Raw genomic sequence first — 15,387 nt, 5'->3', positions numbered from 1 at the left:
TGTAATCCCAAAGTGCTAGGATTACAGGGCATGAGCCATGGCACCCGGCCTTGCAATACATATTTATTGAGGTTCTACTATATTCCTGATACTCTTCTAGATGCTGAGAATATAGTGAAAAATAAAACAGGTCAGACATTTGTGCTCATAGTGTCTTCAATTTGGGAATAGAGAGTTAATGGAGAAAAGGAAACAAATAAAATAGCACTTATTGTGAACTGTTATGTTAAAAAATGTGTGGTGTTCCTGGGAAACTACTTCAGATTGGTTATTAGAAAAGACCTTTCTGGGGAGATGATAATAAAATTGACAGGTATTTATAAGAAGGGATCATCTAGAAGAGGTCAGATGTATTTTAGGTAGAACAAGCTCTACCTAGAAGATAATAATGAAGTATTATTTTAAAGAGCAGCATTAGCTGGCATATACAAAGAAGCTCAAGAAATGTTTACTGCAAGTTTCTTTCAAATGAGTATTAACTTGGTGGAGATGATGATTTGTGTTTTAAGGCTGGGCTGCTGAGATTCACACCTACCTAAGGTCACAAACCAAGCGGCGATGCAGTAGGGACTCACATTCATGTGTTCTGATTGCATTGCATTTAATTGATCTTTACACCTGGAAAAAGGTCTCAAACTAAACTTACTTTTGAAAAAGAAAGTGCAAATGGATGTGATAAGCAAAAGTGTAGTAGAAGAGAGAGATGGTTGGTGGAAGAAGGCTAAAATGCAAGCGAGGCTTCTGAGCTGAGTCGGGAAAAGGGAAAGGGAAAGACCGTTGTCACCCAAGGCTTCATGCAGAAATATCATGGAAAAGACCACGTTAGAATTTGCCTGGCACTCCATCTTCTGTATTGAAGCACATTTTCTTGGAAAATTTGTAGGCCTGCCCTTACATAAAAATCTAAAACAAAACAAAACGAAACAAAAAGAAATGGAGAATTAAACTTCCCTTCTGTAACAATTTCTATCTAAGCCAGGCCAGTACCCACTGCGCAAGCTTTACCTTTGGCGCTGTTGCTCTTGTTTTGCAACAGGAAAACACCTCCCTGTCCTGGGAACCCACAGTAACCATTGCTCTTTTAGTTGTTCAAATCCTTGTATCATATAGCATTCAGAGTGACATTTTTTTCTTTAAAGCCATTTAAAAACTTGTATCCTGTTTTTTGAAAGAGATGGCCACTATCTCAAGGGTTCTGAATTTTTGTCTTTAATTAGGTTTTATGAATAAGTTTCAACTTCCTTTTGTGTGTCTCATTCAGTTGTTTTCACATCTCTGAATTAGGCCGAGGGGCATTTGACTGACCTTGCACTTGCTAACTTGAGTCAATTAAATTGCTTCTCCAAAGATGAAACAGAGCAGATATAATTAGAATTTCCTTTGGATGTTGTTATAAGGTCTTATCATTATTTGAATGTTTCTGTAACTTGCCTAACACTGAATAATTAAAAATTAATTGTCTGACATTTTCACCTTACTAAAAGATAAGTGTTCATTAATTATATAAATCATGAATGAAACAATAATTGTTCGGGATACTGCAATATTTTATGAGTCCCTTCTAAGTATTTTTTCAAAGTGAAGTAAAAATAATATTAAAAGGACAAAAAGTTGTTTTGGATTTTGGACAGAGAAAAGTAAATAAAATCAATATAACTAGATCACAGCTTGTATTTTTAAATGCACACAGTTTCCACTACATTTGCGTAAAAAATTATTATTAAATCTTTTTAAGAATATGTTTAAACCATAACTTTATGCACAAAGCCTATTTAAGGGGGGCACTGAAGACAATTTTTATTTCAGTAATATGGTCTCGTTTCATACTAGTAAGCTATACAACTCTAAAAGAAAATATACAGATATATGTTTAGATAATAATATTTGAGCCTTCCAAGGTTAGCATGAAAAAATTAATCCTTTGGAAATGATCAATTGTGAAATACTATAAAGGCAACATAAATATACTAATATGGGTAAGTCAGTAAATTATAGAATATGAGGACTGGCTCATGAGACATACTTGTTTTACAGTGTTGACCCATAAACCCTTATTTCCAAGTGAAGAAATTTTATAAATTTATTTACTTCTGTTTGCCAGTTTTCTGTTATCAGCTAGATCTATAAGAATTAGCACTCAAATTAAAACCAATTTGCAAGTATTGTTTAATAATTGTTCAATTACTAGCTATACCCTGAATAAGTAAGTTGAGAGGAATTCAGGTTCTTCTGGATCCACAGAAAAGATCTCCGTTTGATTTCTAATGTCTCCTGCATGTGGATAGACAGCAACAGTAAACTCTCTGCATATTTGCAGTCCTTGATATCAAGGCTCTAAGGTCCCAAAGACCACAACCCACCAAAATTATATCCTTAAAATCTGTATCTGGTGCATCAGCACAAGGTTAGTTAAGAATTAGTGTTTTGTGGGAATATTTCAGAGCAATTAAAATCTGACCATTAGGCAATGGCATCTCTGTTTCTGGTATGACTCTCTTTAATAAGTGAAGGAAAAATATCTGTGGATGACTTTCTAAGGGAAAAATACAGTTACATCAGCTTTTAGAAACAGGGACATGTGCTCTGTTGTGTGCTGTTTCATGCAACTTTTAATATGTCAAGATACTGTGTGCAAGACACACTACAGTGCAAGAAGATTTATGTGGCATTTTATTGCTGATAAATTCAAAAGGCAATAAGAATATTAATAATCACTGTCTCAAAATTGTTCATATTAACTATTGATCCTGAGGGCTGACTTTTAATAGATAATGTGGACGTTATATTTTTAACTATATGGTGTGACTTTTGTCTAATAGTGATGTAATCTCAAAAAGTGTACTGACTAGGCCACTAAAATAATCCAAGAAACACAGTTACCTCTTGGGCTCTTGTACAACAATGCTGAAACTTCAGCCTATATGTGAAACATATCTTATTCTATACCCAATCACCCTATAGTTGGCATCTCTATTTTTCCCTTTATATAACTGTGTGTCTCTCTGTCTTTCTCTCTCTATTTTCCCCCTCCACATGCATCTATACACACACACACACACACACACAGAGAGAGAGAGAGAGAGAGAGAGAAAGAGACTAGAAAAATATGAAAATAGTGGAATGCTATTATGTGTGCGTGTATAGTACATTATATATCACATTATATAAACATTATATATAATGTGATATATATAACACTTCAAAAGATTATTGAAAATTTTGCCAATTCTATGTAAGAATAAGAGTGGATCTTTAAAAACGATTTTGTCTTGTTTTTTGTGTTTTTAGATTGAATTAAGGGAAATTCTGTCTCTTTAAATTCTTTACCAATTAGGAATAAAAATGAATATTTTTAAAAAATCTCTTTATTCTAATTTCTAGGTAGTATATAAGAAAAAAAGTCCACCACAAATCATAATTAAACTGACATCTTTTCAATATTGACACAGCTATAATGACTCTTTTTCCCTTCTAAGTAAATGTTTAGAGTCTAAAAGACAATCAGATACATCATAGGTTGTTTTTGTTTAAGGTAATTCTGTTTGTGATGACTAAACCTTGGCAGCATTGTGTCAAAATAAGCCAATATATAATTTCAATAAATCCTTATTTTTGAAGGTTTTAATTTTACTTTAAGAAGTAAAATTTTCTTTGTGATCCTATCTCAGAATCTCTGTGCTTGTATATAACATTTACTTGCTAATCAAAAAGTCAGTTCTTTGAAGCTTGTAATTAGTTGTATGGCTTCATCAACTAGGATGGTGCAACTCAAATTACAATTATGTGACTTATAAGCAATAACTGAAAATGTACAACAAAAACATTAAAGCATCTTCTACAGATTTGTATTCCTTTACAAAGAGAAAATATGTGCAATTGCTATTTTAGTGTCAAGTCCCTGAGACAAAATTAGAGTTGAAACCACCTAACTAAACCAAGCTATTATATTAGAGTTGAAACTATTAAGAGCAAGTAATTTAAAACAGAGGATCAAAAGTAGAGACTGCTAAAGACACTGTTTACCAGTAAGCGCTCCACAATGCTCCCTGGGCACAGTGGTTTCATCCCGTGTGCTCTCTTATCACTCTGTATCTCCCATCCTAACTCAGATCCAAGCACCTCAATTTTATGCCTTGGCTGACATACAGAAGGCCTTTCATAATTATATGTCTAACGAACAAATAGTTAATGAAGAGTAACTACTTGGTGCAAACTTTGAAATCTTAATTTAGATCTCAAAAACGATATAAAGAGTGCTTCCACATTTTGTCATTCTTTAAATAAGCCCCTCCTCTTAGAAGCACTAGTGAATATATTCACATTTAATTTTGGAGGCATCATTTATCTCATAATTTAATTTAACTCAATCACCCAATACTATGATTTGAAGTAAAAAATAAAACCCTGTGATGGTCTTTATCCTTTTTAAGACTCATTTACTTAATATGAAAGAGTTATATATTTTTTTGTTTCCTACATTATTAATATTTGTATGATATGTAATTTTGAACAAATCTATAGATATTTGCCCTACATGTATTCCTTAAATGTGATTAAACCTGATTATCATCTAAAACAAACAAAAAAAGAACAGGATCTTACATGCTGAAATGATTCAAAGAAATATTAATCTGGCAACATAGCAAAGACATGGAATCAACCTAAATGCCCATCAGTGGTAGACTGGATAAAGAAAATGTGGTACATGTACGCTATGGAATACTACCCAGCCATAAAAAAAGAAACAGATCATGTCCTTTGCAGAAACATGAATGGAGTTGGAGGCCATTATCCTTAGCAAACTAACACAGGAGCAGAAAGCCAAATACTTATAAAATGGACTTCTATGTGTCCATGTGTTCTCATCACTTGTAAGTGGGAGCTAACTGATGAGAATACATGGACATATAGAGAGGGGAACAACACACAGTGGGGCCTTTTGGAGGGTGGAGGGTGGAAGGTGGGAGAGAATCATAAAAAATAACTAATGTGTACTAGGCTTAATACCTGAGTGAAGAAACAATCTTTACAAGAAACCCCCATGACACAAGTTTACATGTGTTACAAACCTGCACTTGTACCTCTGAATTTAAAGTAAAAGTTAAAAAGAAAGGAAAAAAAATATTATTTTTAAAAAAAACCTTTCCTAGGCACAAGGTCTGCATCAATAAATATATTTTGAGTGCATTAAAAATATTAAATCAATTGACAGGTTATGGATAAGTATTCTGTGTACTATTTTCAGTCCAATGACATAAAGTTGTCCTTTGTAAAATCACTGTAATATTGAAGAACCAGCAAGTACAGCACTTCACTTTTGCAAGATGAAAAAGGTATAGGGATTGGCTGCACAACAATGTAAATATACTTAACATTACTGAATTCTGCACTGAAAATTGTTAAAATGGTAAATTTTATGTTATGCGTTTTTAACCAAAATTAAAAATAATAACAAAATTGGACCAGTAGAGGGGGGGAAAAAGTGAGAGGATACCTTGAGAGTTCATAAGCTCATATCTAAAGCAAAGACTCTGAATTCAAGATGCAATTTTTTTTTTTTTTTTTTTTTTTTTTTTGAGATGGAGTCTCGCTCTGTCGCCCAGTCTGGAGGGCGGTGGCGCGATCTCGGCTCACTCCAAGCTCCGCCTCCCGGGTTCACGCCATTCTTCTGCCTCAGCCTCCCAAGTAGCTGGGACTACAGGCACCTGCCACCACGCTAATTTTTTGCATTTTTTAATAGAGACGGAGTTTCACCGTGTTAGCCAGGATGGTCTCGATCTCCTGACCTCATGATCCGCCCGCTTCAGCCTCCCAAAGTGCTGGGATTACAGGCGTGAGCCACCACGCCTGGCTGATGCAATTTTAAAGGAGTACTCAGTCCAGTATTTTTGCTAGCAATGATGAATAACAAAGGAACCACCAGAACAAAAATAACAAACAAACAACTTTTGAAGAAACGTTCCAATTTTGGGCCAGCTGCAGTGTTCCCTCTGGATTATTAAGTTATGGCTTCACGATTCTGGGTTTATGACTAACCATTGTCCATTGGTCCATGCATTGCCCATTTTAGTTAATCTATTTACTAACTTACATTATTCTCTTGTTCTTAATTATGTATTAAACACCTGAAAATGCACCCTCAAGCACAAATGCTAGAATCTGGTAAATAACCTGTTCCTTACCACCAAGTCATCCTTCCCCTCGTTTCCTATTTTGGCTGGCCATTTTTCTAAATCCACCCACCTATACACCTGAAATGTAATCATTTTATTTTAGTTGCTTTTAACTTTATTCTAAAGCAAGATGTGTGGTTTGCAATTTGAGGAGATATTCTTTTTAGCCCTAATAATGAGTTACTAATTTCCATTCATACTGCTTTTTGTGCTGTAACTCATTGATATTTGACTACTGGCTACTATTTAAAATTGTGTGATAGTAGAACTACGGTGATTCAAGCCATTTCTGAAGAAATAGCATTTTATTCACTGTGTACCTTATCATATCTGGATAATAATTTGTGAATGTTAAGATCTTCTCTAAGTAGACAATCTTGCTCCAGTTTAAAATCTCAATAATTTCATTGCATTTGTCTATTTTGAATGCTATACTCTGTTCTTTATTTAGAGACATAAAACCCTAAAATTTCACCACAAGGATAATATCATATAAACATTGATGACTTCTAAATCCTTTGTTAATTCCAGGTTTAACAAGTCTCTCTCAGTGTATTCCCTCAGGATATTTCCTTTTTTTCTCACGTATTAAAATATTTTCTGCTACCATTGGTGAGAAACATAATAAAAGTCTATCCAGAACTCCTGGAGCATATATTATAAGTATTTTAGAGCTTGCTTTTCTTGTTCCTTCTTGCTTATAGCTTAACAGAGAGCATTTCTTTCTGTAAGCTAATGGAGTTGCATAACTGCTTAAACTTTACTTTGCAAAAACTTTCTTACAGAATTCCTACAAAACCTTCCTGACAGAATTTAAAAGAAAGAAAGAAAGAAAGAAAGAAAAAAGCCTTGAACTCAAGATCATGAAGCATAATTGAAAGCTATCAACCAATGAGATTGGAGCCCTTGACTTATGTAATGGTTGAGACCACCCCCAGTTCAAGAGTCAGATGGACTTTGAGTCAGATTGTGGCTCTGCCATAAGTTTTGTGGTCCTCAACATGTTATTTAAAGGCTATGTGACTAAGTTTTCTGATCTCAAAATGGGAAGAATAAGTACAGCCATCTCAGAGGGTCATTGTGAAATTTAAATAAGAGAATGCTTATAAAACATTTAGCTAAGTGGCAGATGTGTCTGAGCTCCAAGCATGTGAAGTATTGTCAGCAAATTCACACTGGTCCTTGGCTTGGAGAGAGAACTTATGCTCTGACAGAGAGTTGTTTCTAACACTTCATGGCACATGTTTATAATGTACTACTACTCTGAGTAAACACAGAAAAACATGGTACATACAGCCTCTTATTTAGGCAAATGCTCATGTGAAATTTTATTGACATCATGATAAAGCTTATGGACCTCTGAACATAATGTATCTACTGTTACATACATTAAAATAGAAACTAAAAGATTAACAAAAATGGATAGTACTAGACACTTTTAGAAACTTTCAGGGTGGCTTCGGGAAATATTTAAATGTCAAATTTCCCACATTGACTAACAACATGCTTAATACTCATTCTTCAATTTCACACATTCACTCTCTAATCAGAATTGCAGAGTGTTAAGGTGTTTCAGATATTCAGATTGTAACATACTTTGAAATGTTTTGCAGATTTATTGGCCTGCCGCAAAGGAACGGGTGGAATTATGTAAATTAGCTGGGAAAGATGCCAATGTAAGTATGAAACTTTAACAATTATCTTTGTAAAATTTCTACTGATATGATAGCAAATATTTATATTGGGCTTTATTGGATTAATGGTATTAGTGTATTATTTTTCAGACTAAACTAACATATTCTATATGAATATTAATGTGGAATAAAATGTCTCTATCTTACCAAAAGCCATGATATTATTTACAAAATTTAAGAAATCTAGAAACACTCTACTTTCTAATGTATTAATTCTGAATATTATTTTTGTCACAAAAAAGATTAGAAACACATAGAAATATTCAAAAATAAACCATCCAAAAGACTGTAGTTCTAGGAATGTGTATTTTTAACTTATGCACACGTATTTTGTAAGTGTACACAAAACCATCAGTTATTTTAGCATCGCAAACACAGAATTGATACATAATTTCAATTGAGTTGAAATTAAACTTAAAATATCTATAAGAATTCCTTTATGTGGTGACATTATAGAAAGAACAATAAGAATTAGTTAATAATGAATGACAGCATTCTGGCATAAGAACTAGTAATTACTTCCTCTGAAATTTACATATTAGTAATAATGATTATATAAAATAACTCATAAAAGACAAATAGAGGATACTAATGAAACTTTTAGTTTAAGCTGCCTTGAAGAGCAGAGAAAACCCTTCGACAGGTATGACTTTTTGTCTCTGGTATGGTCCTATCTGTCTTGATTTCTGCACTGTCCAAGTTGTCCTGCATGCTCCCTCTAATCGTGTTACCTGATTTATCTCCAGCAATGAGGGCCATGGCTCTGACTGGCTCCTCTCCTCATCCAAGTGCTCTGAGTCAGGCCAGATATTCTATCTTCTGCCCTGACTTCTTGCATTATGGTAATGGGGAGAATTGCTCTTTTTTTTTTTGGCAAAATAAATCACATTCAAATTGTAACCCAAGACGAAAACAAGTCATAACCTGGGGCAGAAACATAGACATCTTGAGGCTTCTTTTGCACCATCCTTTAATCGTACCTCTAACCACAATAATGCAGGGGTATTAAGATCAGTTATGCCATCATATTTAATAATAACAAATAGTGTTTGTTATATGAAAGGATGAATAGATTAAAGAATCCTCTATCAATGTGATAGAAATAAAACAATAAGACACATAATGTCTAAGGATGTGAGGGGAAGCTCAGAAGGCTAATAATCTCAGACAACAGGTTAGTTCACTCATTTGTTATTCATTTATTCAAAAAATATTTTTAGAGATCCTAAATATGAAACTCGTATCTGTCCTCATGGAGCTTTCAATCTAATGTTGGATACAGATACTGCTCAAATGATGAATTCTACATAGTAACTACAAAGCAAAATAATTGAAATGAAACAAAACAAACTTGTGGTGACCCCTGATTTTATATTCAGTTAGTAACATAATTAAATGTCATCCTTTCAGGCATATTTATATTAGCAGAAATATATCAGGGAGTGTTAACATAAAATGCAATGGAAAACAGTTTTTACATTTCAGTCACTAGAAATAAAAGGAATTAAACTATTCTGTAATGTATTCTTCTCCTCCCATGGCTTTGGTATCTTCATCCAGTTCAATATTCCAACACAAAACAGGTACCCAGGTCTGCAAAAACACCAATACTTTACTGAACACTCATAGAGAATGAAATGCTTTGGTTATGAGAGTTTTTCAAATTATGTCATTTAATGGACAGTATAAGCATGCCATAACCAGCATGAACATTTTTGTATTTGTGTTTCACCAGTATTGAGTATACGATAAGGAGGCAAGAAGGAAAGGGATGTTTTCAATTTACTCCAGTAAAATGGTTTTCCCATGGAGTAGATCAGGGATAAACAGTCAAGGTCAAACAATCAGTGAAGGTTTAAATTCTGACAGTGCTCTCACTTGGGGTATGTTCACTAATTCCAGTTACATAGTAACTTAATTGCCCCTCTTATTAAGTTAAAGAAAATGGTGATAAACTTTTCTGGAGGTGATATCCTTGACCATGTAGGATTCTGTATATAGAACATATTATTCCAATTCAGTCATAATTGTGAGTTAGTAACCACCTCTAACCTTCAAGCACATTTGCTGCTAACCCAGGATTAAAGATATGAGGAGCCTTTTGCCTGTTGCTAAAGTCTGTGGTTTGATGTTGAATCATGTAGTGATAATTTTTAATTTTTGCCTCATTTTAACTTGTTCCTTGAAAATAATGTTTCATTTTAGAGCTTCTAATAATAGCTAACATTTTTGTAGCAGTTACCATGTTCAAGGAACTGTTTTCAATGCTTTACATTTATAACCTCATTTAATCCTGATGACAACACTATATGCTAGATTTTATTATTATTTTCTATTTTCTGGATGAGAAAACTAAAGCGAAAAATCTTAAATGGCTTGCCCAATGTCATGCATCTGGTAAATAGTAAAGCCAGGGATTGAATCCAAAAGTCTTGCCCCAAGGTCTGTGCTCTTACATAACATTATAAAATATCCATATAAGATCCAAAAACTATATCCTTCAAATTATTTCTCTTTGTAATACCACCAGAACATAGATCCTCATTTTTAATGAGGATTACGTAGATTTTGGCCGACAGAAAACTGAGACAGCTCTGTGGTTTTATTGACATCTTTTATTACGTTTGGCATTACCCTCTCTCCTTCTTCCTCTCTAGTAATTTTTACCTACTTCCCAAGAGTGTGTTTAGGATTAACAAGTGTTTGGAAAGACTGTCCCTTTACACAAAGGTACTATGTAGCTGCAAAACAGTGAATTATTTACCCTAATGAAAGTTAGCTAATTGGGGTGGAGATAGTAGAAGATGAGGAAACAAAAGGGAACTATTCCACTTTGTTGAACATAGTCCCCAGTTCAATCCAAAGAAGGGTAGGGGTGACAGGAAGATATTTGGTAGTATTTTGCTTCTATTTAGAGGAAAGTTATTCAAAAGAAAGTAACTAAAGAAATGTCTTTAGTCCTGACTATATAATTGTGGGTTCAACAGCTTACTCCAAGCAGAAGAAACCACAGGGTGAGGGTAGCCTGGGCTCTGTTTGTCAGCTTAAACACAGAGGGGCACAGTCTGTCCACACAGACATTACACAGAGTTAAAGCATCTTCCGGAACTTCAGTTCTTTGATTATATCCATCCTTCCTTCCTTCCATCCATCCTTCCTTCCTTCCTTCCTTCCTTCCTTCCTTCCTTCCTTCCTTCCTTCCTTCCTTCCCTCCTTCCTTCTTTCCTTCCTTCCTCTCACTTTCTTTTTTTCTTCCTTTCTTTCTCTCAAGAAAGTCTAAAACTAAAATAGAATGTTCATTGTAGAAAGTTTGCAAATTATATACAAGCAAAAAAAAGAAAAACAAGTCATTTATAAATACCTCTCCCCCATGAACACTAACCAGAGATAACTGGTGACATTTTGATGTTTATTTTTCTATCTTATCTATTTACCAATTTTCAGTATGAAATCATTGTATACATAGTCACTTAAAACACTTATTTTTTTTACTTCACAGACTGCCATGAGCATTTTCCCATGTCATTAAATTCTTTTTTATAACACTACTTTTAATAGTTACACTGTATTTCTTTATGTAGTATTTCATCAATCCCCTATTGTTAGAAGTTTGCTACATATCCAGTTTTACTATTGAAAATGACACTGTACATGAAAAAATTTTATGTAAATATTGTGAATATCTTTGATTATTGAGTAGACTTTTAGTAGTTAAAGGACATAAAAATTTTTATAAACAAATTGTCAAATTGCCCTCCAGAAAGTTTATGCCTCATATGCTCTTACCAGCAGTATGTGATCAAGGGAGGGTGTATTTACCTATTATACCATTGTTAATATTGGATACAACATATATTTAATGCTTAATACAAATGCATATGAATGAATAAAATATGTATATATTTTTGCTGTTTTAGCTTGAAATTTTTTCATTACTCTAAACACTAAACATCTTATATGATTGTAAAATAAAATTTTTAAATAGCATATCCCTGCAGCCCGTATTTTTTTAATTTTCCTGTTTGCCTTTTTCCTGCTGATTATTTACAGACTTATAAAACATATATATATATATATATATATATATATATATATACACGTATAGGTAGACATATTTATGTAACATAAATATGTATAGAGTATACCTACAATATAATACCTTGTGTTCCACTCGTGAAAAACATATTCTTTATCACTTTATCAGTTACCTTATTTGATGTATAGACTTTATTTAAATAGTCATTTCTATCTTTTTCTTTAAAATGTTTTCTTTTGCACTTTAACTGATTATTGCTCTGTAGAAATCTTCACTGTTAGATCTCCAATTTTTAAGATATAAATGTGATATATGAGTTTTTCTTCTTTTCTTTTTTTTTTTTTTTTGAGACGGAGTCTCACTCTGTTGCCCAGGCTGGAGTGCAGTGGCGCAATCTCGGCTCACTGCAACCTCTGCTGCCCGGGTTCAAGCAATTCTCCCGCCTCAGCCTCCTGAGTAGCTGGGATTACAGGCAACTGCCACAGCACCCGGCTATTTTTTTTTTCTTTGTATTGTTGTATTTTTAGTAGAGAAAATTCACCATCTTGGCCAGGTTGGTCTTGAACTCCTGACCTCATGATCCACCCACCTCGGCCTCCCAAAGTGTTGGGATTACAGGCGTGAGCCACCGCGCACGGCCCTATTTTAAAGATTTTAAGACCTAAACTGATCTCTGCATCCTGGATCCTGTCTTAGAACTTCTAGACAAGCCTAACATGTAGCACAGAGACAGAGATAGGTGAAAAGTCAAAAAATGTTTGATGATCACAATATTCTGCAACACACATTAAAAATAAAACCAGATAAGATTCCAAAATCATTAGTATCTTCTAATATTTAACATAAATAAATTAAAATTAGCTATTATAAGTCAGTTATCAGAATAGATATAAAGCTGTTGTGGATTTTATTGGACCCTACATATGTCTTGAGAATTACAAGTAGTTCTATTTTGCTATTATCTTTCCAGGTATCTGGGGAGAAACTAAAATTCTAAGTGTTAATGCATAGACTAATATATTTTTGCTTTTTTCTCTCCAAGTATGAATTCAGTTTTATACTTGTCTATTTAGTTATTTATATATGTATGCATATATATGAGAGATGAAATATTGATACATCTAATATTACTTAAGATAATTAAAAAGTTGATGTTTGCTTTGGTTCTTTCTCTCTTCTCCTCCCCCTCTTCCCTTTTTCTTTCTCTTCCAGTGGGGGTAGGGTAGGGCCTATGGAAAGCCATGTAGGTAGGAGGAATAAAGGAAGGAAGGAGAAATTCGATACTTTTCCTAAGTTGAATATATTACTCCCTGGATTGTTTGGTCACATGCAATGATTGACATTGTGGGCAATAGCTGACAAATTAGCTTTCAGGGAAAGTTACAAAGGCTGCTCCTCAAAGTTATCTTTCTTCATGCCTCACAGAATTACACTACCACTGATAGCCTTGCAGGTCACTAAGTGAATTAGATCAAGTTAATTATTGATCATGCTATTTAAACAAATCTTTGAAACTTTGTGTGTAAGAATAAAACAACACAGGATTTCTGAGACTTAAAAAAATGAAGTTATGAATTGAAAGGGAAGTCATCGTGAAGTTTTTTTGCAACAAGGATTGTTTGGCTTAAATGTCAACCTCAGAAAAAATTTAAAGTGGGAGACCTTATCTTTTACGATCTCTATTCACAGGTTTCTTTTGCCCAGGCAGCCAAGGCCTTTCTATTGCCTCTAGGCTGCTTAGAGAACTATCCTCTCTCAACTTGCCTGCAGAAAACTTTGACTGAGCACAACTGACATTTTTGTAAACTGTGTCAGATAATTCAAGATTTACACATACTTTTTTGTTCATTCCATGTCAGCCCAATCAGACAGAAGGGAGGAATTTCATAAATTAATCTGAGGTATGCCTTGTAAAGTCAGGAAATTGGCATATTAGGCTACTTTCTAGGACTAGCACCATTTTAATAAAGTACTCCTAGACAAGTGAAAGGAAATAAAATACTTTAGGTGTGATTCAGAGGTTTGTTTTTTTTTAATAATCACCAAAATTATATCCCCACTGTGTATAAAATGTTGCCCTGGACCATATTTGTCTTTTTAAACAGTGCTGCGTCACTAATAGCTTCTAATCTGTTTGACTCCATAATTTAAAGTCTGGAAAGGGAGTTATATTTCTTTATCCAAATATTTATTTCAGAATCTTGCAAAATTACTTTCTAAATTCTAATTGAGCTTTTGAAAAAATGATGAACTAATTGGTGGTGAGTCAGTCCTCCCTCACTCCAGCCATATGATTTTACTCTTCCCTGCCCTGCATACTCTCCCCTATGCACTAATGTCTTTGTGCAGGAAAAACCAAGGAATACAAGTCTTTTCAAAAAGTGAGCATGAGTGAGCAAAGGCTGGATTATAAAACCTCCTACTCTAGCCATGAGGTCATCAATAAAATTTACCTGGTGATCATGAACATTTTCATACTTTTATCTTGTCTTTTCTCATATTACTTTGTCTTCATTGTTTGTTCGAAACTATTAGTATTGGCCTGCCATGGTGGCTCATGCCTGTAATCCTAGCACTTTGGAAGGCCAAGGAGAGAGGATCGCTTGAGGCCAGGAGTTCCAGACCAGACTAGGTAACAAAACGAGACCCTGTCTCTACACATAAAACACAAAAATTATCCGGGAGTTGATGACTTGCACCTGTAGTTACAGCTACTCAAGAGGCTGAGGCTGAAGAATTGCTTGGGCCTGGGAAGCTGAGGCTACAGTGAGCTGAGATCATGCCAGTACTCCAGCAGCCTGTCTCAAAAAAAAAAAATATATATATATATGCCAGTTGAAACATTGTACCTCAGATCTTCAGATCTGTAGACATAGCTATTCACTTTAAAATCAGAGCAACCACTAGGATACTAGTATTTTGTATAGCTCAAAATCAGGGTAAGGAATAAACAAGTATTAAATTTATATTATTTCACTTAAACTACATAACAGCCATAACAATCCTATCATTAAGTCATTGTCTGCCTTTTTAAAAAATTGTATTTCATTCTAAGAACCACTCTACCAGTTAGGTTATTGTCTATTGTTGGGTTTTTTATTTGTTTGTTTGTTTTTTAATATATTCCTCCTGGGAACCCCAGCAGCAATAGTGGACCATTAGGTCCATGCCTGACTGGTGAGTAACCTATGGCCACTTGGGCAGAAAGAAACTGGATTTTTTCTATGCAATCCAGTGGTTTCTCAGGTTACCAACTTCCTTAATAACCCAACACTTGCCTGTCTCCTGGGTAAAGCCAACCTAGAATAAAAGTCTTCTCCAGCCCAGTGTTTACTTAGGTGTCTTTGGATCCAAGAATCATGAAGCCATGGTTAAGAAATTGCATGTAACAATTATGTAAAGATAGAATATCAGTTGCAGGAGATAGATTGAAAATAATATATAATAACAAGAATAAATACTCTAAAAAGAGAGAGAGCCACTA

At 34.2% G+C, this 15,387-nt stretch overlaps 1 protein-coding gene across 1 annotated transcript in view; it reads left to right on the top strand.

Moving 5' to 3' along the window:
- SEMA3D (semaphorin 3D) overlaps positions 1–15,387 on the top strand; it is a 158,633-nt gene that overhangs the window by 64,816 nt on the left and 78,430 nt on the right. The window contains exon 4 of the mRNA XM_030822019.1: positions 7,787–7,849. Within this exon, the coding sequence (XP_030677879.1) occupies positions 7,787–7,849 (63 nt within the window). The remainder of the gene's footprint in view (positions 1–7,786; positions 7,850–15,387) is intronic.

This window comes from Nomascus leucogenys, chromosome 11 (assembly GCF_006542625.1).
Source record: "Nomascus leucogenys isolate Asia chromosome 11, Asia_NLE_v1, whole genome shotgun sequence".
NCBI lineage: Eukaryota > Metazoa > Chordata > Mammalia > Primates > Hylobatidae > Nomascus > Nomascus leucogenys.
Note: the sequence above shows the minus strand (reverse complement) of the source record. Positions and strands in the feature narration are given on the sequence as shown.